This window comes from Salarias fasciatus, chromosome 16 (assembly GCF_902148845.1).
Source record: "Salarias fasciatus chromosome 16, fSalaFa1.1, whole genome shotgun sequence".
NCBI lineage: Eukaryota > Metazoa > Chordata > Actinopteri > Blenniiformes > Blenniidae > Salarias > Salarias fasciatus.
This window is the reverse complement of record NC_043760.1, coordinates 17299623-17321550: the sequence shown is the minus strand read 5'-3', so window position 1 is coordinate 17321550 and position 21928 is coordinate 17299623. Positions and strand designations below refer to the sequence as shown.

Below are 21928 nucleotides of genomic sequence, written 5' to 3'. Positions count from 1 at the left end.
AAAGTCTCTGCCCAGTAGGTAATACTTCAAACTGTCAAGGGCCCATTTGACAGCCAAGCATTCCAGTTTCACTGCTGCATATTGAGTCTCCCTAGGGAACAGCTTGCAGCTTATGTATGCCACCGGCTTCTGGTCCTCCCCATCCCCTTGGAGGAGCACCGCCCCAAGACCAACCCCGGACGCATCGGTCTGAACGGTGAAGGCCTGTTCGAAGTCCGGACTCTGCAACACCGGGTCCTTACAGAGCGCCTCTTTCAGGTCCTGGAACGCCCTCTCCTGCTCCTTCCCCCACTGGATCAGAGGGGTGCCTGACTTCCAAGTCAGGTCCGACAGGGGAGCTGCACGTCGGGCAAAATCCGGCACAAACTGGCAGTACCAGACCCAGGAACGACCGGACATCCTTCTTGGTCTGGGGCCTTGGGCAGTCCAGTATCGCCTGGACCTTGTCTTTCTGGGGTCGGATCACACCCCGGCCTAAAACATGGCCGAGGTATCATACTTCCTGCGTGGCGAGGGCACACTTCAGCAGATGGATGGTCAGACCTGCCTGATGGATGCGTTGGAGCACCTCCCCAAGATGGCGTAGGTGGTCCTCCCAGGTGGCACTGTACACCACGATGTCGTCCAGGTATGCTACTGCAAAAGAGTCTGTACCAGCCAGCACAATGTACATTAGTCTCTGAAACGTGGCTGGTGCCCCCTGCAGGCCAAACAGCATGACGATAAATTGAAAAAGTCCTTGGGGCGTACGAAAGGCAGTGTATGGCCTGACCTCCTTGGCCAGGGGCACCTGCCAGTAGCCCTTGCATAAGTCCAAAGTGGTAATGAAGGACGCTTTACCCAGCCTCTCAATCAGGTCCTCAAGCCGAGGCATGGGATATGTATCAAAGTGGGACTGGGCATTCACTCGCCGAAAGTCCATGCAAAAGCACATCTTCCCATCCTTCTTTGGCACCAACACCACTGGGTTGCTCCACTCACGGGTCGACCTCTCAATTACACCCAGCATGTCCTCCACTTCAGCCTTCAAACACGGTAACAGACGTTCTGGCACCCGATACATCCTCTGGCGAAGAGGTTTGAGGTCCTTGAGAGGGATGGAGTGTTCCACCACTGTGGTGTAGCCTGGGGTCTCCTTAAACAGCCCCAGGGGAATGATCCCTGCCAACTCCTTCTGCTGGTGGGAGGACAGATGTGGTGTCCATGGCGGCTGTTTGCTGGCTGGTTGGGAAGAACTGCCCTGGTCACTCCTCCTCCTCCACCACAGTCTGCACTCGGAACTGAAGTCTTGGCTGCCGCTCATGCCATTCTTTGAGAAGGTTGACATGGAAGGTCTGCCGTGGTTTCCTTCTCCCTGGCATGTCCACCTCATAGGTAGCTGGACCATCTTCCGCACCACCTCGTAGGGCCCCTGCCACTGGGCCAGAAGCTTGTTTTCTGACGTGGGCAGGAGAAGCTGAACCTTCTGCCCAGGCTGGAGGTTGTGTTGCCTGGCAGCCCTGTCATACCAGGCCTTTTGGCCCGACTGCGTCTGCTCCAGGTTAGCCCGCACCAGCTCTGTCATTTCCTCCATCTTGTGCCGCATCTTGAGGACATGGGCCAGGATGCTCTGCGTCTCGGGAGTGCCAGGTCCCTTCCAGACTTCTTTCAACACATCCAGCGGACCTCTCACCTGTCTCCCATACAGTAGTTCAAACGGTGAGAAGCCAGTGGAAGCCTGAGGAACCTCACAATAAGCAAAGAGGAAGTAGGGCAGCCAACGATCCCAGTCCTTTCCATTGGCTGCCACAAACTTCCTCAGTATGCTCTTTAGAGTTTGATTGAAGCGTTCAACAAGACCATCAGTCTGAGGGTGGTATGGAGTGGTTCGCAAGCCCCGTATGCCTAATAGACTATACACCTGCTTAAGGGTCTTAGATAAGAAAGCTGTACCCTGATCGGTGAGCATTTCTTCAGGTATGCCTACCCGGGAAAATAACTGCAGCAGGGCGTGAGCTATGGGGCGAGCGGAAATGCTCCGCAGGGGAAAGGCTGTTGACAGAGGCCTCTCCAAACTGTCAGCTTCACAGGAGCTCCCCCTGACTTCCCCACGATCCTCCTTAAATAACTCCAGCCCAGACCTAATCAACCAATCCCTGGGCTGGATCAAACCAAAATTCTAGGAGGGGTGTCGGATCATCTTATTAATATTTATGAAAATATTTTTACAAAGTCCTCAGCGATATGTTGAAATAAATGAAAATATAACTTCAATTGTGCACCACAGATGATCTTCCCCATAAATCAATATCTGAAACATGAGTATTTACAATAAATACACAGTTGTGCTCCCCCCTCGCACAATGGACTGCTCCTCCCTGCCTCAGCCTGATGAAGTACAGTTTCTCCAGCTGGCAAGCTCCGCTAGTATCAGCTGGGCAAAGAGAGAGGAGAAGGAAGTGTGTGTGGTGAGTACTTTCGTGGCGTTTCTGCTTGTATGTGTCCTCAGGGGGTAGTGGGTACTACCCGCACTCCAGCGGCAGCCACGCCACTCCTCACTTCCGCCACACTCCCCACCGTCACACGTGAGAGAGTCTCAGTTCTAAATGAGAAGGGGCTGTTACCTTCTCACACTCTGCTTCCTGTTCTCCTTTTAGAAAATTTAGGAACCTCTAGTAAGCCAGCACTCTGAGAACCAAGTGTTCTGGGTAATATGAGACTAACGGCTCTGTAAGATATGACAGAGCCTCCTTGTTAAGTTAAAAGGATTTTAAATTCTGTTCTAGATTTGACAGGAAGCCAATGCAGTGACGCTAAAATTTGAGTGATGAGATCTCTCCTCTTCCAGCCAGTACTTTTAGCGTAGCCTTTTGAATCCCTATGGAAGTCGATCACCATTTCCTTCATCTTGAATACGTTGCCTTAATGTGCACAGGGTTGAGCTCGCTCCAGCTAATACAGTTTCAGAAACCTTCCTGTGCTGGCACTAATGTTTTTGTTTACAATTTTGTTACATTTAATTCCTTTTCTATGTCTTTTCTTTTCACTTAGAAATCTGTTTCATATCTATTCCAATGTTTTTGAAGCATAAAAGTTATATTTAAAATGTATTAAAATGTTTTGTGGGTCATGTGACCAAACAGGAAACAGGAAGTAGGAAGTGCTGAGATCGCTAGAAACAGTCATCTTTGCCCACTGTGTCACTTCAACTTTCATCTAATGCCATCCGCAGCATCGTTGGTATGTAACTTGTTTTACCAGTGTTAATGCGTTCATCATAACCTTAACTTACATTATCTATCATTGTTTTGTGAAAGATTGTGATTTTGTGAAGTTAGACAACAAGATGAATGTAACATGCTAATACCAGAATTCAAGCTAGCTCTTTGGGCTTATGGTTGATTGCTGCCACCTAGTGGTCATTTGCTGCTATGTTTGGGCTTGTTTTCATTGGAGATACATTGTAAGGATTTCTTTTGTGGTGAATTGTACTGCTCATTATTGTTTTATATCTGTGCATATTAGAATGAGTGATTAGTGGTTGATTGTAAGGAAGTTTATTGGGTGTTATTTGTGTGTTACAGTTTTACCCTTTTTCAAGTCAATAAACCTGAGGTCAACTGGATAACTGTCTTCAGAGTTTTGATGGGCAAAAGGTGTTTAGCTTACTGCCAAAGCATTCAGTTCATGCAGAGGGCAGGATAGTAAAACAACGGCTTCTCGGCAGAAGATAAACAGTTATCAGTGAACATGGACAAAGCAGAGTCATTAAAAACTAGATCCGAGGCATCGTGTTCTAGAAGATCGTCTCGGTCATCTCGATCATCCACTGAAGCAGCCGCTGCCATAGCCCGTGCCAAAGCGGAGGCAGCAAAGGCACGCCTGGCCTTTGCAGAAAAGGAAATGTCTCTGAAAATGGAGGAAGCACGGCTAAAGGCGACAATAGAAAAGTTGTCTATGGAGAAAGAAACAGCTGCAGCTGTCGCCGAAGCAGAGATTCTAGAGGCGGCTGTTGATGACAATGAAAGGGAAAATAGCCAAATTAAGCTTGATCAGGCTTCTCTAAATCCTCAAGAGCGAACTAAAGAATATGTCGCAAACCAGACAACAGAGTACTCAGTCCCTATCCAACATCTACTCCCCCATGATGAAACTGGCCAGTTGTACACAGAGGCAACCCAGCAACTATGTGTGCCCCCTGAACATGATAATAATCAGTCACAGCACACCACAGCCATGCCTCTCCCCCGAGATGGAGCACAAGTCCATAATGTTGGATATGGAGTACGGGCCAGAAACCAGGGTTCACCTCAAATCACTGTGTCTAGCCACGCCCCTCAACACGTTTCCCACGACCAATCAAGCATAAATGATGTCGTCAGATACTTCGCTCGTCGTGAACTGGTTACCACGGGACTGACCCAATTTAACGACCAGCCACAGAGTTACAGGGCCTGGCAACAGTCATTTCAGAACTCAGTGAGGGGGCTCAATCTGACATACAGCGAGGAAATGGATCTGCTGGTTAAGTGGCTGGGCAAAGAATCGAGTGAGCATGCTAAGCGCATCAGGGCTGTCAACGTCAATCACCCAGAGAGAGGACTTAAGATGATATGGGACAGACTGGATGCATGTTACGGCGCTCCCGAGGTAATCGAAGATGCCCTCTTCCAACGCATCAACAGTTTTCCCAAAAATCTCAAGCAGAGACTATACAAAGCTGCACGAGCTCAGTGACCTTGTAATGGAGATGGAGGCCGCTAAGACCGATGGAAACCTTCCAGGCCTGCATTACCTTGACACACCCAGAGGAATAAACCCTCTTGTTCAGAAGCTTCCTTTTAACCTACAAGAGAAGTGGCTGACCGTTGGATCCAGCTACAAAGAACGCTACCAGGTGTCATTCCCACCCTTCAACGTTTTTGTAGACTTCATATCCCAACAAGCTAAAATCAGGAACGATCCGAGTTTCAACTTCACTTGTCAAGTCGACATTCAAAAACCAGAGAGGACCTTTAAAGCTCAAAGGCACAAAGAAATCTCAGTCCACAAGACCAATGTATCTGCTATTGAACAAACTGCAGTGGCCGAGAATTTGGACCGTCAGTGCCCCATCCATAAGAAGCCCCACCTACTGCGAAAGTGCCGGGCTTTTCGCGAAAAACCGATTGAAGAGAGGAGAGCTTTCCTGAAAGACAATAGGATCTGCTACAAATGTTGCACATCTACAAAACACATGGCTAAGGATTGCAAGTATACAGCCACGTGCACAGAGTGTGGAAGTGAGAAACATATTTCCGCCCTTCACCCTGGACCTGCACCAAACGCTGAAGAGACTTCGGCCCTGAAAGAGCATGGCGGGGAGCCAGCTCCTACACCATCTTCAGAAGTCACCACCAACTGCACCAAAGTTTGTGGCGGCGACCAAAGTGACAGATCGTGCTCCAAAATCAGTCTTGTTAAGATCTATCCAGTAAATCATCCCGAGAAAATGAAGAAGGTCTATGCAATCATTGATGAACACAGCAACAGATCCCTAGCTTGTTCCGAGTTCTTCGACACCTTCAACGTCCAAGGTCCAACCTCTCCATACTCCCTTCGTACCTGTTCGGGCGTGACAGAGGCCATGGGGAGAAGAGCTACGGGCTACCAGATCGAATCATTGGATGGAAAGGTCAGTCTTGCTCTACCAACGCTCGTAGAATGCAATGATATCCCTAACAACAGAATGGAAATTCCAACACCCAGTGCAGCGTACGGCCACCCTCACCTAAAGTCAATGGCTCACCTCATCCCAGAGCTTGAACAAAATGCACCGATCATGCTGCTCCTTGGGAGAGACATCATCGCTGTCCACAAAGTGCGCAAGCAGTTGAACGGCCCTCCAGATAGTCCTTATGCTCAGAAACTCGATCTAGGATGGGTTATTGTCGGGAACGTGTGCTTGGGAGGTCTTCACAAACCTGAGACAGTAAGTGCGCTGTATACAAGAACCACAGACAACAAACGCCCCACCATCTTCGAGCCTTGTCCGAACGTCTTTCAAGTGAAGGAAAAATATAGTCCATTCAAGAACGCAGACCAGCCTAAAGCACAAAATATGGAAACGCTTACCTGCAACAGGAGAGATGAGCAGTTGGGCTCTACAGTGTTTCAGCAGACCAAAGATGACAACAAGGTAGCCTCTTCCATCGATGATATCTCGTTCCTAAAAATTATGGAAAAGAACTTAAAGAAAGATGAAGAGAACAGCTGGGTAGCTCCGCTGCCATTCAAGACACCAAGGCCTCGTCTTCCTGACAACAAAGCTCAAGTCTCAAATCGACTGTCATCACTCAGACGGAGCCTAGAAAAGAAGCCAGAGATGAAGCAGCACTTCTTCGCCTTCATGGAAAAGATTTTCCAGAACAAACACGCAGAAGTGGCCCCTGAACTGAAGGAGTCCGAGGAACGCTGGTACTTACCTATCTTCGGTGTTTATCATCCCAGAAAACCCGGCAGCATCCGCGTGGTTTTCGACTCAAGTGCTCAGTTCCAAGGTGTCTCTCTGAACAACGTCTTACTGACTGGTCCTGACCTTAATAATAGTCTGATCGGCGTTCTTCTCAGGTTCCGCAGAGAAGCGGTGGCAGTCACAGCTGACATCGAACAAATGTTCCACTGTTTCCTCGTCAAGGAAGAAGACCGAAACTTTTTGAGGTTCATGTGGTTCAAAGACAATGACCCATCCAAAGACGTCATCGAATACCGCATGAGGGTCCACGTCTTCGGGAACAGTCCCTCCCCCGCAGTGGCTGTCTACTGTCTCCGGAAGAGTGTAGAGGAAGGAGACCCTGATGTCAAGCTCTTCGTCAATCGAGACTTCTACGTCGATGATGGCTTAAAGTCGTTCCCTACAGTCGAAACAGCAGTAGATCTGCTCAAAAGAACACAAGACACTTTGGCTGACTCAAACTTGCGACTCCACAAAATCGCTTCAAACAGAAGAGAGGTAATGGAAGCCTTCCCATCTCGTGACCATGCCAGTGACTTCAAGAATCTGGATCTCGGCTCCGATGCCCTTCCCATGCAACGCAGTTTGGGCCTCAACTGGGACCTCATGAGTGACACTTTCACCTTCAAGATAGGTGATAAAGAGAAACCGTTCACCCGTCGAGGAGTCCTCTCAACGGTAAACAGTGTCTACGATCCCCTTGGGTTTATCGCCCCAGTTACCGTCCAAGGGAAAGCCATCCTCCGAGAGCTCACACAAGACCACAGTGACTGGGACGCGCCTCTCCCTCAAGAAATGGAGGAGACGTGGACAACATGGCGATCATCACTGGATGACCTCAGCAGCCTCCAGATACCACGTCTATACGCAGACATTTCTCTCTCTACAGTGTCACATAGAGAGTTATGTGTCTTTTGTGATGCCTCAACAAAAGCAATCGCCACAGTAGCGTATCTCAAACTTACAGACGCAAAGGGTTCCATCCACGTTGGCTTCGTCATGGGGAAGGCTAAGCTAGCTCCTCTCCCTGAACATACCATCCCGAGGCTTGAGCTGTGTGCAGCCGTTCTGGCAGTAGATCTCGCTGAACTCATTACTTCAGAGATCGATGTGGACCTGGACGACACTACCTTTTACAGTGACAGTAGGGTAGTGTTAGGCTACATTAAGAATGACACCAGGCGTTTCTACGTTTACGTCAGTAATCGTGTACAGCGGATCAGGAGATACTCTCGCCCGGAGCAGTGGCAGTATGTGTCCACAGAACTGAATCCTGCTGACATTGCCACTCGATCTGTTACTGCAGCACGCCTCCAATCCACCAACTGGCTGAGTGGGCCAGCATTCCTGAAGCAGCATGCTCAAGTCCAACCTGACAAAGACATCTTCGAGCTGGTGGACCCATCATCAGATCCCGACATCCGTCCATTGGTGTCTACAATGAGTACGACCACATCAAGCAAACAACTGGGATCTCAGCGCTTTGCCAAGTTCTCTTCCTGGAACTCGTTGAACTACGCAATCGCCCGACTCATCCATGTTGCCCGGCTCTTCCAGAAGAACTCTGCCACCGAAGCCGGTCGCTGCAAAGGCTGGCACCTCTGTCATACAGCCATATCCACCAATGAACTCTCTCAGTCCAAAAGAATCATTATCCAAGCAGTTCAACAAGAAACCTACACTGCAGAGTATGCCTGTTTGAGGAAGAAAGAGAATGTTTCGAAGGACAGTCCTCTGAAAAATCTCGATCCCTTCATTGACGCTAATGGCCTTCTGAGAGTTGGAGGTCGTGTCAGAGAAGCAGAACTTCAGCAAGAGCAGAAAAACCCTCTCATCATTCCCGGAAAGCATCACGTGGCAACGCTTTTGATTCGGCACTACCATGAGAAAACTCAACACCAGGGACGTCTGTTTACAGAGGGCGCTATACGGACAGCTGGCTTCTGGATTGTCGGTGGCAAAAGGTGGGTGAGCAGTCTAATTCATGGATGTGTCATGTGCCGCAGACTGCGTGGTGCTCCTCAGACACAGAAGATGGCGGATCTTCCAGCAGATCGTCTCTCTACCGAACCGCCATTCACAAACGTCGGTCTGGATGTGTTCGGTCCTTGGGCAGTGGCTTCGCGTCGTACAAGGGGTGGCCTTGCTCAAAGCAAACGGTGGGCAGTGTTATTCACCTGTATGAGCATCAGAGCAGTCCACATAGAAGTGGTCGAATCACTCGATACCTCCAGCTTTATCAACTCCCTCCGCCGTTTCCTCGCTATTAGGGGTCCAGTGAAGCTCATTCGTTCCGATCGAGGGACCAACTTCGTCAGTGCCTGTAAAGAGCTGCAGATTCCATCGAACATCGACAACGCTTCAGTGGAGAAATTCCTCCTGGACCAAGGGTGCACATGGAAGTTCAACGTACCCCACGCCTCTCACATGGGGGGTTCATGGGAGAGGATGATTGGAGTGGCTCGAAGGATCCTCGACTCCATGTTCCTCCAACTCGGAACTTCAAAGCTGACTCACGAAGCACTTACCACGCTGATGGCCGAGGTCTCTGCCATCATCAATGCTAGACCTCTTGTCCCAGTGTCAAGTGATCCTGAAGACCCTCTCCTTCTCACACCCGCAACCCTCCTGACCCAGAAAGTGAGCCTTCCTTCAGCCCCTCCTGGAGACTGGGTTAAAGATCTCCACAAATCCCAATGGCGCAGAGTCCAACATCTGGCTCATACCTTCTGGGACAGATGGAAGAAGCAATACCTTGCATCGTTGCAGCCGAGGAAGAAATGGCAGGCTCACATCCCAAATCTTCAACCGGGGAGCGTCGTACTTCTCAAAGATGACCGACTTCAAAGAAACGAGTGGCCACTGGGACTGATAACACAAGTAATTCCCAGCAAAGACGGCAAGGTACGCAAAGTCGAGATCAAGGTCTCCAGAAAAGACGGGACTAAACTCTACCAGCGTCCTGTTACCGAAACTGTCCTCCTTATTGCCCCCATTAAGAAACAGTAAGGACTGTTACAGAACCTTTTTTATGGTGGCAGTTTTATCTGCCAGACGGGGAGTGTGCTGGCACTAATGTTTTTGTTTACAATTTTGTTACATTTAATTCCTTTTCTATGTCTTTTCTTTTCACTTAGAAATCTGTTTCATATCTATTCCAATGTTTTTGAAGCATAAAAGTTATATTTAAAATGTATTAAAATGTTTTGTGGGTCATGTGACCAAACAGGAAACAGGAAGTAGGAAGTGCTGAGATCGCTAGAAACAGTCATCTTTGCCCACTGTGTCACTTCAACTTTCATCTAATGCCATCCGCAGCATCGTTGGTATGTAACTTGTTTTACCAGTGTTAATGCGTTCATCATAACCTTAACTTACATTATCTATCATTGTTTTGTGAAAGATTGTGATTTTGTGAAGTTAGACAACAAGATGAATGTAACATGCTAATACCAGAATTCAAGCTAGCTCTTTGGGCTTATGGTTGATTGCTGCCACCTAGTGGTCATTTGCTGCTATGTTTGGGCTTGTTTTCATTGGAGATACATTGTAAGGATTTCTTTTGTGGTGAATTGTACTGCTCATTATTGTTTTATATCTGTGCATATTAGAATGAGTGATTAGTGGTTGATTGTAAGGAAGTTTATTGGGTGTTATTTGTGTGTTACAGTTTTACCCTTTTTCAAGTCAATAAACCTGAGGTCAACTGGATAACTGTCTTCAGAGTTTTGATGGGCAAAAGGTGTTTAGCTTACTGCCAAAGCATTCAGTTCATGCAGAGGGCAGGATACTTCCCCTGCATTCCTTTTCATTCCCAGCTACGTGTCTGATGAGGACTGTGACATCTGAGATTTTCTGCAGGTGGAAATGTCAGAAGTGTAGGGAGAGAATAGGGACGACATTAACATTGTTCCCTGAGGGCCCCCCCATATTACCATCGACCTCCTCAGACACCATATCGGATCATTAGTATTGCTTGTATATCAGCAGCGTTGCTTTTTCATGCAGGGTGTGTCTATATATCTGTTATGGCATGTTGACCTATTGATAGATTTGTGTCAGGACTGATTGGATAAATACTATAATTGTGGCAGCATCTGTTTGAAGTGTCCCGCCTCCGTGCATCTGCAGCAGCCATCCGCGATATAGCTAAGCTGTTGGCACCATCTTGAGGTAAGTCTTGGTCACTGAAGGCAGCAACATACGAGTTTTGACAAAGAAATTGATCATCTTTGTGATTTAAAAACCCAAACCTAAGCACACCTGAAACTGAAGAATATGAAACTACAGTGGACTGTAGGAGGATTAATATATAGCCTTGAGATGCCATGTTGCTTGTTTTTTTTGGCTTTACTTCCTTAACCACATACTGTAATTCAAACACACAGAAATGTATCAAAGTAGTCCTCTGTGGTATTTTTTGCCACCAGTGTAGAACATTATTTCATCGTGTGGTCATTTGAACAATTCAAGTAAAAGCTTGAGACTCGGTACATTTACTCCGATTGAATAGCTTTTCATACACTCTTGTTTTCCCTATTATCTGCTGCTCACAGGCTTCGATAGGACTGCTCCTCCAGGCATCCAGTTACCAATCAATAGGACAATGACAGTTATGTAACCATGACATATGGGATAATAAAAGATATCACGCTGCCTAGAAGTCCACCCATTGTTGAAACATTGAAAGGATTGCAAAGCGATGCACGCAGGCTTTTTTCAATCGAGGATGGTCTTGAGATGAACAGTTCTCTGTGGCCTACTTAAGTCATAATTTAAAGATTTATTACTTATCACATACTTCTACTGTCTTTGCATTCAGCAGTTATATTTATGATCAAACTCTGTACTGCAACTTCAATAGAAAATCACTTCACTTTTTGAATCTATTCCTGTATCTTGTTTGTTGTTGGAGGAAGCGAAACTCCAAAGACGGGACTTAATGTGTAGAAATGGAGACAATATGGGAGAACGGAAAATCCCATTTATTGTCAAATTTAGCCGCAAGTAAGACATATTTTCAACTGGTTTGAATGTGTGCATGCTGCATGGCGATGTAGTGATTAGCATGAGAATATTGAGTGTGCGCCGTGGTCTGTCTGGCTGTGATTGCTCTGTTCAGATTGCACCCTGCTTCCTCCTGTAGTTTCAGTGGTATCAAATGTGATAGTTGTAAGGAAGGATGCATGTGTGGAACACACCTGTAGTTTAGAACTTGGTGCTCCAACAAACTCCAACAGCTGCTCTGTGGGTTTCATTGGTTACTCTAAACCGCCCTCAAGTATGACTATATGTGGCTGTTGGTCTCTCTGTCTTTATCCTGGGATGAACTGGTGAACTGTCAGTGATATAAGTTGCTTTCAGCTCAGGTCAGCTGGGTTCACATCGAAAGTTAAGAGAAACCAAGTTCAGAAGAAGGAAAGAGAATGCCTAATTTTCTTTTTTTTTTCTTTTGTGTGACAGCATCTCTAATTACCTTTGTGCTCAAAGAGTGAAGGTTTGAAATATACAAACATGTATTGATTGACGACTTGCAAAAAATTGGTAAAATACAACATATCAGACTGGGATCACTGCTGTGTTGATCCTGTAAAAGTCAGTGGACAGACTGCTAATGTGAATTCATTCAGGTAAATATATAAACAAAAAAGGAAAAAATTCAAATAGAAAAAAAACATAAAATGGCCTTATGGTGGCACTAGAGGACAGGTTGAGTGGTCCCCAAAAAAGAAGCACATGCTTGCAAATGTCCAGCATTAATTATGGTTTAATAATATAGTTGTCATCATTTCTCATTAGGAAGGATGACACACCCTGTTGTCCTGCCAAGTGATTACTACACCATGTGTGCCATATGCGCAAACAAACAAACAAAAAAAAAAATTGGCACCAATACTGAAGAAGAGGTGGGGTCCGGTGTTATTTCTACACAGCATGTAAAAGTGCCGTTTAGTAATCCTGCCTGATTCGTTATACATGGTGTCAAACTAATTGGTACTGAACTTTGTAAGTCACGTTTACTTGACTTCTGTATCTTGGTGCTTTCAGCGGTGACTCAGCCACTGATGATGAGACAACACAACCCTGAGGTGGTTTCATGAAAAGGCATGGTCAACAGTACATTTTATTTGTCATGGCACTTCTGACCAGACCTGTTACTTTTCTCGGTCTTTTACACCAGATCAATCTGAGGTGCTGATCTGCCCTTTGCTATTTAATTAATTCTAAGTTCCTCATCATGAGGAAGACAATCAAAAGCTGGGCAACAAAATTGACATAATATAGGTGGCTCACTCACCCTTACAGTCTAAAAGAAATTGATCCTATACGTTTTCTATGTTCTGCTGGTGTGATTGCTGTAATGACTGTGAGGGGAGCATTAGTCACAGGTGTAAAAATAATTCAGCGCACATATAGATGCCATCTTTCATCCTGCATCAGATGGAAGCAGGCCTGTGACACACGCAGCTGCAGCTGTTGAGCTTGGCGACAGTCACAGGCAGCTGATTTACTATGTATAGCGTTCCAAACGTTCGCCAACGTTGATTAAATGTCAGCGACGAGACGAGCAAAATGTAAACACTCATTATCGTCGTTAAAGCTATGAAGTCAGCGGGACTTCTCACGGTGGAGTTAACAGGTTAATAGCCGCCTCCCAGGGGTCTCGGCAGGGATGTATCGGCAGGCGGGAACATTTCCCAGAGGTCTGGTTGTTTCTGGATCACTGTGAAGTTCCCCAGTATGCAGCACCTCCTCTTCAGGACAGACCTTGGTATACTCAGCTCTGTGAGACCAGTTCACTTGACGTCATTGCAAAGTCAGGAATCATATGAAAAACTGTTAACGTGAAGCATTGTATGCATTTGGTGCATTCAATAACAATGGTCACTCCATGAAACTAATTGGCCTATTATCATTATCAAGTTATTTGTTCACACACACACACACACACACACACACACACACACACACACACACACACACACACACACACACACACACACACAGAAAGAGGAAGGGGCAGGGGCGTCAGTTTCAAAGCTTCACAGCAGGACTGACCTCTTTTCTTTAGTTCCTCTGAATGTTTATGGCAGTCTACCCTCATTTCAAAGGCTGAGGTTTGTGTTGCTGTTGAACTGCTGACCCCTGATTCAGAGACAGGACCAAACCATTCCATTTTAAAAAGAGGGTTTGAGGAGGAGAAGGACTTTTTCTAAAAAAAGAAAGTTTTATCAAGGTTTATCCATCCATCCATCCATCTAGCCATCAACCTGCTCATAAATGTGAGATAAAATGAAAAGTGGCATTGCAATGCTAATAGTTTAATAATGTAACTCTGACCAACTGCTGAAAGACTTGGTCCAGACTTGACCCCCTCCCTTATACGCCCACATGAAGCTCACAGGCAGAAAGCAGAGCCACACTGTTTGAGCTGCTGTTTATACAAGGCTGCAAGAACCAAACTTACCTCTTCCACCATTTGCAAGTTATCAAGGTAATGGAGAATTTTTTTTCTAATGGTTTTATTTTATCTCAAGATTTATCACTTTATTTCAACCAATTATTGTATGCATTCAGAAGTTTCTTTTCTTGCAGCAGTTTGTATGAGAGAGTCATTTGATTATCTTCTAAAAGTCTATAAAAGGAACTTCAGCCTTCTCTGAAAATGTTATTTCTTCCTATCATATGTTTTCTGATGCAGGAATCAGCCATGGCCTCAGAAGCACAGCAGACTTGTTATGAGGGGGACACTGTTGACAAATTTCAGTTCTACCTGCAGCAGTCTGGAGAGCACCAAGCCATGATTAAGGCTGTGCACAACCTTCTGCCACAAGAATTCCAGCGGTATTTTGTTACCTTGTACTTGAACATGTGTAATGACAAAGTTCAATCTAATCTGATATCTGTTTATGTTGTTCCCTGATTTGGGCAAAATGTATAAGTGTTGTCTCAATGTCCCTTTCAGAACGTTCATTTACAAGAAGATGAATTTGCATGTGATTTCTTGCATGCACAAATTTAATAGTGTGTGTGTGGTTTGTGTTTTACAGAATTGCAAAAGAAAAAAAGAACCTGGATATTCTTGGTGTTGGAAGCGGAGGAGGTATAGTACATCATCGTTTGAATTTGTAATATGGTAATAGTTTGCAGCAGCCACCATAAGCCACATGAAGGGCTCCACTTAAACAGGTATGATCTTTATGCACAGTCTGAATCTGTTGGGAGAATGATTCTCAAAGCAACGGCTGTTTGTTCTGGGCCCTCCTAAAGCTCAAGATAAGTCATGAATCAATGTTATCAACAAACCGACTGCTTCAGAGTTAATGATTAGACTCGACCTTATTTGACCAGTTACCCTGAAATGAGTTCAGATTTTTCAAATGCCTGCAGTAAGATATATTTGGATAAAATGTTTATATGTTCGTACCAGGTGAGATGGATGCACAGATACTGTCCTTCCTGCAGACCACATTCCCTGCAATGCCCATCACTGTTGACATCGTGGAAGGAAGCTCTAAGCTCATTGACAGCTTCAAAGGTATGTAACTTTAGATTGAGATCAGAGATATTTTCTTAGACTTGCATTACATCTTGTGGGAAAAGCATTGACAAATTTAATCTGAAAAATTAAAACACTTCCGCAATAATTGTCAAGTTGCTATTGCTGTCAGTGCAGTTATCAGTTTTTATTTTTTGTGGCAGTGGTGTATGATTGGCCTCTCATATGGTGCAGTTTCCCAGAGGGCAAGTAAACAGTCAGTTCTTATGGCATCTGGGTGGTGAGCTGGGTGATCTGATCCAAAAACCAACATTTCAGTGCTATAGATAATCCAAGATGCCGCCCTGCCTTCTAGACATTGTGCAAATGTGGCTTTGGGTCTAAAAGACAAGTGCTCAAGTATACAATGAGTTCAGCTGAACTGGATCAGCATAGAGAGAGTTTACCAGTTAACTTTTTTTGTCCTGACTCAGCCAAGGAAATTTTGAGAAATGGCTCAGCAACAAGAAAGAGGCTTCAAGCTGTTGCCTCTGTTTTTACTACCAGAGGTGCTCTAGAGGTTTTTTTTTTCTTTTTTTTTTTTTAACCTTAACAGCACTTCTGATAAGACAGGAGAAATCGATTGCCGCGACTGGTGGTCTTAATGCTGTTATTCATGATTGCAAATGCTCCTAACTGGTTGCCATGCTTTTATTGTTTCCTGTCAAGGTTTGGTAGCAAAGAGTCCCAGCCTTCAGAAGATCCCGTTTGGCTGGCACGTCATGCACAGTGAGGACTACGCAAAGCAGGAGAAACTAAAGCCAGACAGGAAGAAGTTTGATTTCATCCACATGATTCAGGTATCGGAATTTTGGCTCAAGGTCGCTGATGGGTAGTTTGCTCATTTTGTCTCTATATTGAATTGTTAAGGCTTGGTAATTACTAAATCCTGCTGTGCTCCTTCACGATCACAACAGGTGTTTGTGAGTGTTTTCTGCCATGCGAAATGATTAGAGCTTGAAATAATCATTCAGCATTTTGATATTTCAATCTCAGCAAAGTAGAAAAAGAAATGTTCAATCTTCAGAAAGGTAAAAGAAAATGTTTTGTCTTCAATAATCTCCTAAACAGATGATCTACTATGTGGATGATCTTGATGAAACAATCAAGTTTTACCACAGTCTGCTGAAAGAAAATGGCCGGTTGATGATCATCATTGAAATAGGTAAACACAGCTTCATTTGAATTCGTTTTTGATGGATTTTTCTTTAAAGTACTATCTGAACTGTGATTTAAGATGATAGGATGACTGAAGGTCTGTCTTGTTTTCATTTTATTTTATTTATTTATTTATTTTTTTACTATCCAGCCAATGGAGGGTGGGAAATTCTGTGGAGGACTTACAAGAAGGAGCTGTGTGTCAATGCAATCAAAGATTACCGCTCAGCAGGAGACGTTATTGCTGCCCTGGAGAGACAGGGCCTGAAGTATGAGGAACATCTGATTCCCAACCGTTTTGACATCACCGGGTGCTTCGATCCCAGTAACATAAATGGACAACGGATGCTGAGTTTCATGACGGAGACACACAACTTCAGCCAGTCCTTCACCCCAGAAATCAGAGCGGGCATTTTAGACCTGCTCAGAAACAAATCCAGTACGCTGGAAGATGGGAAAGTTTTATTCAACAGCAATCTGAGCTGCATTGTCGTTCATGCATAAGTAAATGCTGAAGAAACCTAGTCTTCTCGTGTCAGTTGTTCTTTACTCTTGACATTTGCAAAATTGTATAATACACAGTTTAGTTTCTGTTTGTTGAGTGAAACAGCTGCCGCAGATGGTTTTTGACATAAACAAATACAAACGTCATAATAAAGACATCAATGGAAGCAATGATTTACCATCTGATCGGTCGCTACAATGTAATTCAGTGACGCAAACTTAACATTCTGTTTATGTACATCCTCTGGGTATTCCATCGTGCCTTTACAAAATAAAATCAAGTGAACCAAGACCTGAGTCATTATTGTATCATTTGTGTATGGAGTAAAATAAGAATGTGGACATGATCGAACATTTTGCTTCCTTGAGGATCTACAAACTACTGTTGGTGCCGATGTCATTTTGGTTTTCTTTCTTTTTTCCATTCATAAGTCGCTGTAGCTCATCAGTTCAACATGTCTAACACTGTCAGAAGATTATTTAGAGCTGTCTGTGAACCCCTCTTATTGTATAACAAATATAACAGACTAAAATTTAAAAAAAAAAAAAAAACATCTCTTGGGTCTTGAAAAATCTATGGCATCTCATCTGGGAGTGTCATATTTTCTGACAGATTCTTACATCTCTAGGCCTCCAGTTATTCAGCAAAAGGAAAGCACTAAACACTTGGAAACAGAGTATCAACATGAAAGTTTGCAAATGTTTTTGCATGTGAGTTATTGGCGCCGCCGAAGCATGATGTTAGACTTGGGGAGACGTTTGTGGAGACTAATGTATACAGTTTTAGGTCGATGATTGATTACTATGTACTATGACTTACTATGTACACTTAATAGATGGATGTAATTAAATCAGCCTCGCAATGAGTTTTTCTTTCAAAATGTCCAAAAAAGTAAGAGTAAATTAATTAAACTGATTGAATTTATAATCTCAACTGGCTTCAGTACAACAGCAGGTATCACATGACCCAATGAAGTTTATGTAATTAGCATAGCGATAAGATTGTTTAAACTAATAAGGTGATATGAGTATTAAACTTATCAAACTGATACATTCAGTTGTCTAACCTTATAAGAGTAACTGCCAGGAGAATGACAGGAGTGTACAGTGTTTTTGATGAGGCTAGAACTTCATGGAATGGAAAGATTGTTTTTGAACATGAAATTATAAATGGAAAACCATCAAATTGAGCAGTTGTTTGATAAAAAATTAATTCTGTGATCACATCTGAAGCTACTCAAAGTCACTTTAGATAATGTTCGCGCTTATCAATAAGTGAAAATTGTGAACATTATATTTCTAAATAGGGCGTGTGATCATTGTCACGTAAATTCTGATGTAAGTGTACCATCTATTTATTTTTCAGTATTTTTTAATTTTATCTTGGTGTAAAAGTTGAAAGGGCATTAATAGTTTTATCCGGAATCTGGTTTCACAGCTGAATGCGCTTCTGATGTAGACACAAAGTTCATGTGTTATGCAAGGCAGGTTTCTGGGAACAACGCCAGATTCTCCTGAGAGAGAAGAGAAACCCAAAGAAATGTGAAAGTAATCGAGCCTCTGTCCTCCTCTGGACCCCCTTTTCACTGACCCATCCTCGATTCATGTGGTTTCAGGGATCAGGCATAACTGCAGAAACATGGAATTAAACACTTACATCATGAGGGCATCTATACATTCAGCTATATCTATATATTCAGTTCATATGCCCTTAACCTTCTTTGATGATTTGATGTTATCTTCTGCTTGATTTACTTTGCCTTTGTTGTAATGTCACCTTAACACTCACACACACACACACACACACACACACACACACACACACACACACACACACACGCACACACACACACGATTAACTCAGAAACAAATAGATGATGTTAGAAAATCCTTCTGCTCATTCAAATCAAATAAACGCTATGGTCCTGACAACATTCGTGGCCACTTTCTGAAATGTTGTGCTTTACTGAGCTCTTTTTTTTTTCAGCACATTTTTAATCAGTCTCTAAAGAGGCAGCATGTGCCAAGAGTCTGGAAAGATGCTGTTGTTATCCCTTCCCCATAAATCATTCTTCACAAGACTTTCAATGATTTCAGAGCAGTTGCACTGACATTGATTGTAATGAAATGTTTTGAGAAAATTGTTAGATCTGAAATTCTGACGAACGCTGAGCATGACCTTGATCTCATGCAGTTTGCTTATAGATTCAACAGAGGGGTTGAAGATGCAACTGATACTTTATTAAATCTGCTTTTTAAACATCTATAGGGGTAAGGATCACATGCGAGACTTTTTATTTATTGATTTTTCATCTGCTTTAGATACAATCCAACCCCTACGTTTTAGCCTCAAGGCATTTAGAGCATTTTAACATAAGCAACAATCTTGTGGGTTGGATTCTATACTGACAGGACACAGAACATGAGAGTGAATGGATCTGTCTCAGATCAGGTCAACATCCTCCACTGGATCCCCACAAGGGTGAAGAACAATGACAAGAGCCATGGCCCAGTTGTTAATGATTTTCTGGACTGGTGCCATAAATATTTCCTGAACAAAAGACAAAAGATCGTTGACTTTGGTAAAAACAGGGCTTCTAATCAAGAGGCCACAGTTTTAAAAGGTCAGATAGTGGAGTGTGTCAACACACATAAATACCTCAGAACTATCATTGACAACAAACTGAACTTTGAGGCAAACAGTGAAGCTGTGAACAAAAAAAAGGACGCTAGCGCCTGTTTTGCCAGTGAAAACTTTCCAATTTTAACATTTACAGGTGTTGTTGATGTTGACCATGTTTTGTCGTGCTTTTATTGAATCGGGTTTATCTTTTTGTCTTGTTTCATGGTTTGGAAACGTATCCTCAAAAAGCAAAAACTGAACCAAATTGTGAAATGGTCTCGCAATTTGATTTGAGAGTCTCAGATTCAACCAGAAGCACAGTACAGTAAACAGCTACAAAGGATGGATAACTCTATGGTGAGAGATGACTCCTACCCTCTTAATTTCAGCTTTGAGTTTCAGCTGCTCCCATCAGGTTGGAGGTTTTTGGTACCTCCCTGGTGACTGAGCGCCTCACACTATCTCTAATGGAGCGCCCAGCCACCCTTTGGCGGAAGCTCATTTGAGCCATTTGTATCTGGGATCTTGTCCTTTTGGTCTTGACCCAAATCTCATGGCCATAGGTGAGGGTGGTAACGGAGATTGACAGGTAAATTGAGAGCTTAGTCTTTCGGCTCAGTCTCTGTTTCTGGGAATCGGATTGCCAGGCACCCTGTTGTCAGCTGCCACCCAATCAACGCTGTACCCGGCCCCTACGGTTCCCTCGGTGGGCGGTAAATCCGCCAGAGGTCAGATCCATGTCGTCCATTTGGGCAAAGCACAGCCAGGCCCCTCGAACAAAGGCCCGAGCACTAGGCGCTGGCATTCGAGTCCCCAACCTGGGCCTGGCTCCAGGGTGGGGCCCCATCCCAGTCCTTGTTCTTTTATTCTTCATAGGAGAATTTGAGCGGCGTTCATTCTGGCCCGTCACCCAGGAGCTGATGGACATGGGAGACCCTACCAGGGGCATGAAGCCCCCGACAGCATAGCTCCTAGGATCATGCAGGCACTTAAACTCCCCCGCCACAATAAGGTGGTACTTCACTGGGGGAGTGGTGCATTCAGAATAGTTCAAAACTAGGAAAGTGAGGGAAAACTGTGCTGGAATCAAAGAAAGTTTAACAGACAAGCTCACAGCAGAAGGTTTTATTGGCTAATGAAGGAACATTTCAATTTAACAAATGTGTTTTGCCACTTCTCACCTTTAAACAATGCATTTAATTTCAATTCATAATCCAAAGTATTTAACTCATAAACTTCACTTGTCTTTCACTGTGGATTCATTTTCTTTTTTCCTTTTAATTTGTATGACAGATCCATTCATTTTGAGACACATAACTCAATCTTTGATCGGTCATTCCCAGGCCATATTCAAACATGAACAAGAAATTAACTAGAAGTGGCACTGAAAAAAATCCTGCCATAATTTTGAATGCTACATTTGTTAATGAAGAAGTCTAAATATTCCTGCTCTCACCTCTGCACTGAGGGACTGATAGAAGTTCTCTCTGACTGTCATGAGTAGAAAGGTGATGTCCTCACAGCTTTGTATTTGTTTTATATCACTCTTTAATGAACACTTTGATAACATGGTCATACTCCATTGCATACTGTATCCTGTTCACTGTGATTCTTGGAATAGTAACATCACATAACTTTGAGGAACAATAACAGACGGAGGTTTCAGTTTCTTAAAGGGGAAGTCTTCACCGCTGGGTTGAATGATTTGACACAATTTACAGAATATGAATATAGAAAAAAATTGACTGGACTCACTCTTTGTTTAGACAATGCACATTATGTAATAACACTAAATTATACATCGAGACAAAATGTAATACATTTTCATTCCATAACGGAACAACACCCACATTTTGTGAAAAATATCCTGAATGCATTAAACTCAACACGAGTTTATTTTACGGGTCGGAGGCTGATGAAGACCTGAAGATAGTAAGCGACTTATGGATTAAAACAAAATGGTTTTATTTAACAGTCGTTAAAGGTAGACCCAGTGAGAAACAGACAGTTATGGAACAAAATTTTCCTACAAAACATTTCTACAGACATGTGTACTCAGCTGCCTGCGGATAGGAATAAAAAGCCAGGGTGCCTAATAATGTGGGGAGAGTCCACTATGAGCACACGTTAAGGATGAGCTCGGATCACTGTAGACAAATTACTGTGACCACTAAACTTCAAAATGTCAATGTCACATCAACAAGAGTACACTGATCAAAATCCATCCCCATATTAGATTGTAATACATAATCATTCTGTGTTGTGATGAAATCTTGAGTCTGTTTTATTTTTCCTCCTTTTTTTCTGTGTGCAGATGTCCTGGTCTGCACTTCTTTGCTTACATGCAATGACTAATCTGGATGCACGTAGGGACCAAATCATTCATTTATATACAGTATATATTTTCCACACTTGATTCTGTGGGACATTTCATTATGAAAAACCCAGGTTTACCTTGTTTGTGCATTTATATGTTAAAGATAGCACAGCTCAATCCCTATGCTGCATATTTCACTTTTTTTCTTTATTGTTCTCGTTTATTAACTGTTCCACTGTTCACAAAGACGATCCTCTACAAGGTATAAACTGTAGGGCATTACCGGTGGGGACAGATACATGGTTCATTCGAAAA

The 21928-nt window shown here is 43.8% G+C and overlaps 1 protein-coding gene across 1 annotated transcript; it reads left to right on the top strand.

Moving 5' to 3' along the window:
- Window positions 1–13916: 13916 nt before the first annotated feature.
- LOC115403228 (histamine N-methyltransferase A-like) lies at window positions 13917–16738 on the top strand. Its single transcript, XM_030112076.1, has 7 exons — window positions 13917–13967; window positions 14175–14317; window positions 14524–14576; window positions 14904–15011; window positions 15681–15811; window positions 16083–16176; window positions 16321–16738. The coding sequence occupies exons 2-7, from the start codon at window positions 14184–14186 to the stop codon at window positions 16671–16673; spliced, it is 873 nt and encodes a 290-aa protein (XP_029967936.1). The 5' UTR covers window positions 13917–13967; window positions 14175–14183; the 3' UTR covers window positions 16674–16738.
- Window positions 16739–21928: the final 5190 nt, after the last annotated feature.

What these genes read in the sequence shown, in the direction of transcription:
- LOC115403228 (XM_030112076.1), top strand. Translation starts at nt 14,184, where the DNA reads ATGGCCTCAGAAGCACAGCAGACTTGTTATGAGGGGGACACTGTTGAC. An exon ending in ATTTCATCCACATGATTCAG is followed by an intron (nt 15,812 to 16,082) that starts GTATCGGAATTT and finishes TCTCCTAAACAG; the next exon opens with ATGATCTACTATGTGGATGA. An exon ending in GATGATCATCATTGAAATAG is followed by an intron (nt 16,177 to 16,320) that starts GTAAACACAGCT and finishes TTTACTATCCAG; the next exon opens with CCAATGGAGGGTGGGAAATT.